The 9,332-nt window shown below is 44.0% G+C and overlaps 1 protein-coding gene across 1 annotated transcript in view; it reads left to right on the forward strand.

The window, feature by feature from the left end:
• Window positions 1-5,828: 5,828 nt before the first annotated feature.
• Window positions 5,829-9,332, forward strand: part of LOC119267917 (ankyrin-1-like) — an 11,527-nt gene continuing 8,023 nt past the window's right edge. The window contains exons 1-6 of the mRNA XM_037549374.1: window positions 5,829-6,269; window positions 6,865-6,993; window positions 7,424-7,563; window positions 7,943-8,038; window positions 8,172-8,300; window positions 8,735-8,884. Coding sequence (XP_037405271.1) covers window positions 6,098-6,269; window positions 6,865-6,993; window positions 7,424-7,563; window positions 7,943-8,038; window positions 8,172-8,300; window positions 8,735-8,884 — 816 coding nt within the window. The 5' untranslated portion in view covers window positions 5,829-6,097. The remainder of the gene's footprint in view (window positions 6,270-6,864; window positions 6,994-7,423; window positions 7,564-7,942; window positions 8,039-8,171; window positions 8,301-8,734; window positions 8,885-9,332) is intronic.

Genomic DNA, 9,332 nt, shown 5'->3' on the forward strand with positions numbered 1-9,332 from the left:
GCAGGAAGGATGAAGGCGTGGGGCGGCGACGCGCGCGTGGGCCGGGAGGGCTCTCTCCGGGCCCAGGCGGGCCCGCGCGGCGGCTATGTGGGTGCGGTGGCGGCGGCGAATGGAGAGGCGCCACGTGGCGGCAGCGGGCGTAGTGGACACGTCCGGCGCCGGCGGACGTTGTCCGGTGCACGGAGGAAGAAGAGGGCTAGGGTTTCGGGGAAGAGATCCGAATATTTCGGGAAGGAGCTATATATAGGCCTAGAGGGAGCTAGGAGAGTCCAAATGAGGTGTGGTTTTCGGCCACGCGATCGTGATCGAACGTTCTAGATGATGGAGAGGGTTTTGGTGGGTTTTGGGCCAAAATGGAGGGGTGTTGGGCTGCAACACACACGAGGCCTTTTTGGTCCCTCGATTAACCGTTGGAGCATCAAACGAAGTCCAAATGGTACGAAACTTGACAGGCGGTCTACCGGTAGTAAACCAAGGCCGCTTGGCAAGTCTAGGTCCAATCCGGAAATGTTTAACCCCCACACACGAAAGAAAGGTAGAAATGACCACTGGAGGAGAACGGAGCGCCGGAATGCAAAACGGAAAACGGGGAAAATGCTCGGTGCATGAGACGAACACGTATGCAAATGCAATGCACATGATGACATGATATGAGATGCATGACAACAACAACCACACACGGAGACAAAAACCTGAACCCGAGAAAATAAAATAACTTAGCGCCGAAAATGGCAAGAGTTGGAGTACATATTAGGTAAATCATATCCGGGGTGTTACAGTTAGCTTAAAGGGGTTAAAGCAGGTGAGGGACGCAAGGAATTATATTGGTTCTGCCCCTTACGATGAAGGTAAAAGCCTACTCTAGTTGTGATGGAATTGCTAAGGTTTCGATGACTAGGGAGCGAATCCGCTTCGCCTGGCTCTCGAGTTATTGTTGTCTGTCTCTAAACCGCCGCCGGGTCGTCCCTTTATATACACAGGTTGACGCCCGGCGGTTTACAGAATACCGAGGCCGGCTCATAAACGTGCCCGGCTCGGTTTCTACCTTTCCTTGCCTTATAACATAAGTTACATATCATATGGCGGTTTATGTCTATGGGCTCTAATCCGCCTTTGGGCCCTGGGCCTTCATGTTAGACCTCCTCTGTAAAGCGCCATACTTCTTTTCTTCATGGGCTTCAAACATGAGTAACTCATTGTGGGCATAACCCGGCCCCTCATGGTTGGTTTATACCTAGTAGTAATATCTCCAACATTAGGCCCCAGATTAATTTGAACTTGTTCATGTCAATCTTCAACACTTAGAAAAATTCCTCATTCCGCACCTTCGCATAAATCTTCTAAACCGCCATGATGTCATCTTCCAGGTTCGTAATAAACCGCCATGACGTCACCTGTTATTAAAAATTGAATATACCTCACCTTCATTAATGAGCCTCCAACAATCGAGGCGTTAGCTCTGTCACAAATCCAATTTTTTGGGCTCCTCGATTTTCGCGCCTGCCTGTTCGCCTATCTCCTTATAAATAGGCACGGCTAGTCTTCCTCATTCTTCTTCCTTCTCTTGCAACCCTTCTGTCTCTTGAACTCCGCCGCCACCACAGCGCTCACCGTCGTCCTTGATGACCCACAAGTATAGGGGATCTATCGTAGTCCTTTCGATAAGTAAGAGTGTCAAACCCAACGAGGAGTAGAAGGAAATGATAAGCGGTTTCAGCAAGGTATTCTCTGCAAGCACTGAAATTATAGGTAATAGATAGTTTTGTGATAAGATAATTTGTAATGAGCAACAAGTAACAAAAGTAAATAAAGTGCAGCAAGGTGGCCCAATCCTTTTTGTAGCAAAGGACAAGCCTGGACAAATTCTTATATAGAGAAAAGCGCTCCCGGGGACACATGGGAATTATCGTCGAGCTAGGTTTCATCACGATCATATGATTCGCGTTCGGTACTTTGATAATCTGATATGTGGGTGGACCGGTGCTTGGGTGCTGCCCTTACTTGGACAAACATCCAACTTATGATTAACCTCTATTGCAAGCATCCGCACCTACAACAAAAGTATTAAGGTAAACCTAACCATAGCATGAAACGTATGGATCCAAATCAGCCCCTTACGAAGCAACGCATAAACTAGGGTTTAAGCTTCTGTCACTCTAGCAACCCATCATCTACTTATTACTTCCCAATGCCTTCCTCTAGGCCCAAATAATGGTGAAGTGTCATGTAGTCGACGTTCACATAACACCACTAGAGGAGAGACAACATACATCTCATCAAAATATCGAACGAATACCAAATTCACATGACTACTAATAGCAAGACTTCTCCCATGTCCTCAGGAACAAACGTAACTACTCACAAAGCATATTCATGTTCATAATCAGAGCGGTATTAATATGCATATAGGATCTGAACATATGATCTTCCACCAAATAAACCAACTAGCATCAACTACAAGGAGTAATTAACACTAGTAGCAACCCACAGGTACCAATCCCAGACTTGGAGACAATAATTGGATACAAGAGATGAACTAGGGTTTGAGAGGAGATGGTGCTAGTGAAGATGTTGATGGAGATTGACCCCCTCCCGATGAGAGGATCGTTGGTGATGACGGTGGCGATGATTTCCCCCTCTCGAAGGGAAGTGTCCCCGGCAGAACAGCTCCGCCAGAGCCCTAGATTGGTTCCTCCAAGGTTCCGCCTCGTGGCGGCGGAGTCTCATCCCGAAAGCTTGCTTATGATTTTTTCCTCAACAAAGGACTCCATATAGTAGAAGATGGGCGTCGAAGGGCCACCAAGGGGCCCACGAGGTAGGGGAGCGCGCCCAGGGGGTAAGGCGCGCCCCCACCCTCATGGCCAGGGTGTGGCCCCCCTCTGGAACTTCTTGCGCTCAGTATTTTTTATATATTCTGAAAATGACTTCCGTGAAGTTTCAGGACTTTTGGAGCTATGCAGAATAGGTCTCTAATATTTGCTCATTTTCCAGCCCAGAATCCCAGCTGCCGACATTCTCCCTCCTTATGTAAACCTTGTAAAATAAGAGAGAATAGGCATAAGTATTGTGACATAATGTGTAATAACAGCAAATAATGCAATAAATATCGATATAAAAGCATGATGCAAAATGGAAGTATCAGTCCTCAACCTTGGCCGCTGCATCAACCTGAGCTTGTCCAGAGAATGGCGGCGACCCTCAGTAGTAGATCTACGTCCGTAAGTTTTTGCTTTTCCGCACCTTAGATCCGCATTAGGGTTTGCAAGTTCTTCTGTGTTCTTCGCTGTTCCTCACGGATTCTTCGTATTTTCTCCACTGCATCCTCTTTTGATCTAAAAGAAGTATGGAACTCACGCAGTAGTTGTTTCGTATCTATTTCAGATGCTAGTAGATCCCCTTTTCTTGTACAAAGGCCTCCTTAGAACTGATGAACTCCTCTGTACCGGTTTTTTAGGTCTAGACTTATTTTCCTTTTCCTGACATGTGGTAGATCCAAAATTCCAATGTGAAACGGTGAAACTTGTTTTTCCTCACTTAGTCATTTTTGCTTCAGATCTGTACTTTCATTATCTGCATCGGTGGTTTATCCTGTAGAAAATAATCTGCCATATGCCATTAGTCCCCTTGTAAACCGCCAATCACTTTACCATTTATAAGCATCGACCTCCGGTTTAACAAGTTTGCATGCTTGAATACCTTTTCCTTAACCTGCTACGCTTTATACTTGCCAGCCATGAGTCTTAAACTGGCAACAATCTTTTTTTCCAGCTCTTCATTCGAAATGGCCAAACAATTTTATGCTTGTAACTGGGTCCCTTCCCGGGTTACTAAAGAGCAACTAGATGGATGCGTCAGAACTAGTGCTTTACCAAAACGAAGCGAAATCCATTGGCGAGTTCCCGGTCCAGAGAATCCTCCAACCCCAAGGATGGCGAGGTAGTGATATTTGTTGATCACATGAGTCGTGGTTTTAAACCGCCCGGGTCCAAGTTTTTCCATGATGTGCTTGCCAGCTTCCAGATGCACCCTCAAGATATTGGACCTAACTCTATGTACAATATTTACCACTTTCAAGTGTTCTCTGAGGCCTATCTGCAAGAAGAGCCAACCGTTGAATTGTTCAGGGATTTTTTCTACTTGAATCATCGCACTGAATTTGACAGGCCCAACACCGAACTTGGCGGCGTTTCTATTCAGAAAAGGAAGGACGTCAGCTTTCCTCATGCAAAACTTCATAGTCATCCTAAAGAATGGAACCAGATTTGGTTCTACTGTAAGGATACTTCCCATGATGATGAGAACCCTCTGCCGGGTTATCGTGCTCACCAGCTTACCAATACACATCCACTTCCGCAACGGCTGACTGCCAAGGAACGGGCCACATACACTCCACAACTCGCCAAGCTCAGAGCCTTTATGGCTAACGGTTTGACAGGAGTTGATTTTGCTCGTTGCTGGATATCTTGGAGTATTTTATCGTTAAGCCGTCGCCCCGGTTTAATGTGTCAGTACATAGGGGGATTAAAAGATCCTCGGCGGCATATTGATATTCAGCTAATAGAGGCTGAAGTTACTGAGTCTGTTAAGAAGATGTTGGATGAACCGGTGGCTCTCTGCAGCAAAACAGGGCTTAGTCCCTTCTGCGTTTCCAATAAACCGATAGCTGTAAGACTTGCCTCACTCCTGCTTGTACTTGATATTCTTATTTGTGTAATATTTTATGTCCTCTGTCAATCTTTTAACAGGGTGATGACTCATTCCGGAAGAAGAAGCCATAGGATAAACCGGCCAAGACCCCTCGGCCTAAGACGAAGGTTGTTAAGAAACCTGCCAAGAAAAAGGCAGCTGAATCCACCGGGTTAAACCTCGATGATGACCTTGATGATCCGGACGCAGAGGTAGAACTTGACTCTCTTGGTTCGTTTTTCATACACCTCATTGACAATGATTATTATCAGGATGATGCTAAAGGCAGCCAAGCCAATGACGCAGAGGTAATTATCCTTTCCTCCGGTGCAGACCCTCTGCCAACACAAAAAATCCATCAAGCAATCCGGAAAGTAAGATTTTCTCACCCCCTAGCTCACTTGGACCCAAACTTTCTTTTGAAGAAGCAGCAACACGAAGCTTGCCGCACAACCCGGCACAGCGGCCAAGTAGTCACTTCAGCCGGTTTACCAAACACTCCGGCTTGGAAACATCGATCTGAGGTCTCACACACTCCCGATACTTCTTATCCCAAGGCGGGTTATTTCCGACAACCTCTTAATCCATCCGATTCAAATTATCAGGGAACACCTCATTCATCATCCGGTGAGTCAACGGCCACACAGCTCCCTCCTCTTAAAATTGTTCCTGGGTAAACACTTTAAACTTAATCCTTTGACGCTTTATACTTGCGTGCTATACTAACCTTTATATCTTTTTTCTTTCAGAGCCAAGGCCAGACCCAGCAAAAAAGCTCAGGTAGATAAACCGTCTGATGACAATGTGGTTATTGAACCGGAGAGAACTCCAGAACCGGAAGGAACAAAAGCTGATGGTGTGCTTGATGATCCGCCACCTCAAGATCACGACTTTGTTGTTGAACAAGTAGAACTTGATGCAACCGGCCATGTTGATAAACCGACAAGCCCGTTTCGCACTGATGATAAACCGTCAAGTCCATCTAAGGCTGCTGATAAATCGTCAACTCCAGTCAAGTCCATCTAAGGCTACACCCAAAAAGGAAAGAAAATCATGATAATCATCTAAATCATGATAATCATCTAAATCAGCGGGGCCTTTTTCACCGCAACCAGTTACGGCGTAGATCCTCTATTCTTTAACTGACCAGGAGTCTCGCATCAGTCTACCACTTGCATTGGTCTCGTCGATTCGCCTTCCGATCGCCATGGAGAAGCAGCAGCAGGAGAGGATGCTCCTCCAAGCCGCCTTCGACGGCAACCTCCGCCTCGTCAAAAGTAACCCGACCAAGCTCGTGTTTGCTCTTTTATCTTATTATTAGGGTTCGTTGGTCTGCCCTAGGTGTGGATCCAAGTGTGTTTAGTACCTGAGTCAATGGTAAGCATTTCCCGTCGCGCGCGTGTGCCAAGAGATGGCGCGGAGGCTCAACTCGGGGCCAGGCGAGGCGGCCATCATGGCCGCGGTGGTTGACGTAAACTGCGGGAACAGCGCGCTGCACCTGGCGGCCATGGAGGAGAAGATGGACGTCTGCAGGTATCTCGTGGAGGACCTCCGCCTTGACATCAACCAAACAAACGACAATGGTTAGGTTGCCTTCCCTTCAATTCTGCATCTCTTGCATAGTTATACGGCCTGAAGAGAGCGTTATGCAACTTTTTTTTTGTCTTCCGAAAATAGAAAACAAAATGAACAATTCTTTCTATGGGTTTCTTCTTTTTCGGGCCTTTCTATGGGTTTCAGTTTCACAAATATTTTTGGCACCGCACGCTTAAGTTTCAGTATTTCTGTGAAATTCAATGAAAGTGAGGGCCATTCATCTGCAACACCCTTGGCATATTGTTGGTTATCGTACGCTGCATACACTTATACTTAAATTCGAAGTTGAGTTTAAATATTTTAAATTCATTCATGGGACATTTATACCAGCATATCTTGATTTCTTGAATGTATAGGTGTCTCTTGCACCTTCATTTGTGTCTTTGTGCTATCTTTGTTTTAAACAGCAAACATAGGAGAGTCACTGCGTAATGCATCAATTAGGACTAATGATGTTCCGGTTCCACATTGAGCACTTTTAACAGTAGTAAAGTATCCGTGCCTTGTCCATAAAGGAACATTTGTATTGTTGAAGGCAGGTTTGATTTTGTGCTGAGCTACTGGTCTTTGTTTTTCTTACAGGTGAAACTCCGCTATTCCTTTCTGCATTTTTTGGGAGAACTGTGGCTGCAAAATATCTTCTTGCTCATGATGCCGATCCAAAGTTAGGTGGTAAAACAGGATCGCCTCTCCATGCTGCTGCACACAAAGGTCTCTCTCATGTAAACACACACAAATAATATATAATTTGGAATAATTATTTTCAATACTATTTAAGTGCATATGAAATCACACGATACAAACTGCAGTAGGCTCTTGAAAACGATCGAAAGATCTAGAGGGTTTAGGAGTGGCCCCGGCCTTCATGCGGTCCAATCTGACCGACAAGGCAGGCGCAAATATATTCGCATAAGTTTTTTTTTGCAAATTGTTGTTTAGTTATCCTGAGCATGGCCCTAGTTAACTTCTTAACTGTTCTGTCAAAATTTGAACTAGTATATTAGTCTAAAATCGTAATTTGGCTGGCAATTCTGATAAAGAGTATCCCGAGGTATAGTCAGGTGTCATGCATGTGTGAAAGACAAGTTAAATGTTGGGAAATAATTTGGAGTTATTAACATTTTAATAATTTCTTCTTCAGAACATCAAGGAATAGTCAACCTGCTGCTTTCAAGAGGAATTGATGTGGATTTACCTTCCCCGCTTGGGACTCCGTTGCATTTGGCTGCTACTTATGGTCAAGATGGCACAATGAAGATTTTGTTGGAGCACCACGCAGATGTAAGACATCAGTTCTCTGTACACACCGGGCTGTTCAAAAGAAGAAGAAAAACCGGATTTGTGAAGACCCTTAAGAATGTATACATCCCATTGACGCTATCATGCACTGGAATGGGAACAATGTGGCCACTTTTACTTTGGTACATGAAGAGTTTATTTTGGTACAAAGCTACGGATATATATTCAGCATTTGATCATAATTACGTAGTTCTTTTGAAGTGAAACACAGTCACTTCCCCACAGTATGGTAAATATTATGTCTAATTTCTTTGTGAACATCACCAATACATGCATAATATATAACACCAAATGAGGTGATATTATTTCTCTAATTTTCCTTTCTTCACGTATGGGAATTTGATCTATCCACTTTCTGCAGCCAAACAAGGTTCTCAACCTTGATGATACCCCGCTGAGTATGGCCATAAGACCCATACCAACTGCACCGGTGAACTGTGTGAAGCTACTCATTAAGGTTAGTCACCTTCCTTCGTGGATCTCCGTTAAGTGTATTCTGTAGGACAATTTTATCCCATCACGAGTAATTTGTCTTTGTATTACATCTCAAGCACTAACTCAGGTGATCAAATAATAATTAATTTACTCAGGCTGGCGCTGATGTGGATTTCACTGACTCGAATGGTGGTAGTTACGTGGTGTTGGCAGCAACTTGTGGCTCAGCTGGCATCATGAACTGTTTACTAGAAGCTGGTGCTAACCCGAATATTGCAGATGAAGTGAGTTATACAGTTTCCAGTTTGACTGCTGTCAGGCTCTACTTCTCATGCGTACTTTTTGTTGGTATTTACCTGACTACTATTGGTCCTCTATGAGGTCAGGCAGTAGAATAAGCTGATCTGGCCCCATTTGTTCTTTTCGTAAATTTTCATAAATAAATTTATGCACTAAAAGTGACACACTTCTCTTAAGATTTTCGTTACAATTAACTGCAGAAATTAACCCAAGATTTTCTTGGACGAGGATGGGTGAGGGCATTAGGCTATTCCATAATTGCTTCATGCATTTGATATTGTGCAAAGTATATTTAGTTATTTGTTTGAAATGTGCTAAATTTTGAATCACATTGACATAGAAATTGTTTGCAACTGCACATGATATTTATATTAGTGATTATTCATTGCGAAATCTACAATGTCTTCTGCTCTTGCAGTTTGGTATAACTCCAATTGAAGTTGCTGCTTCCCAAGGCAGAAGAGAAATTGTTGAAATGTTATTTCCTGTAACTTCTCCGATTTCAAAGCTTCCCGATTGGAGCATTGACGGGATCATTTCGCATGTGAAAACTTTTGGTTTGCAGCAGGTATGTGTCTCCTTCTATGATCACTTGTAGCTCCATAATACTTTCTTTGGTTCACTATATCTGCCATCAGCTCACTTTACGAACTCAGAAAAAACCCAGATCTAAGAAATATTTTATGAGAAATGATCATGCCCCTACTAAATGACGTGCAAGTATGCAAGCATGCTCGCACTTAATCTCATTCAAATCATTAAATTATGGGTAGATATTGGAAACACTGTATTAAATATACACTTGATTTTGGCCGTGGACAATTATTTTAAGCAGAGATTTCAAGGCATGTGACAGTTTTAAGGCATCTCTAGCCGATCCCTTAAAAGGCGGTAACTCCTTATATTTTTTATTTTGAGGAGTAAAACCACACCTAGCCGAACTCTTATCCGGCTTAACTCCTTATAATCTTTAAGCACTGGCTCTTTAGGCCCTCAAATATACTCGACCGGCACCA

The sequence above is a fragment of the Triticum dicoccoides genome, chromosome 3A, assembly GCF_002162155.2.
Source record: "Triticum dicoccoides isolate Atlit2015 ecotype Zavitan chromosome 3A, WEW_v2.0, whole genome shotgun sequence".
In the NCBI taxonomy this organism is placed as follows: domain Eukaryota; kingdom Viridiplantae; phylum Streptophyta; class Magnoliopsida; order Poales; family Poaceae; genus Triticum; species Triticum dicoccoides.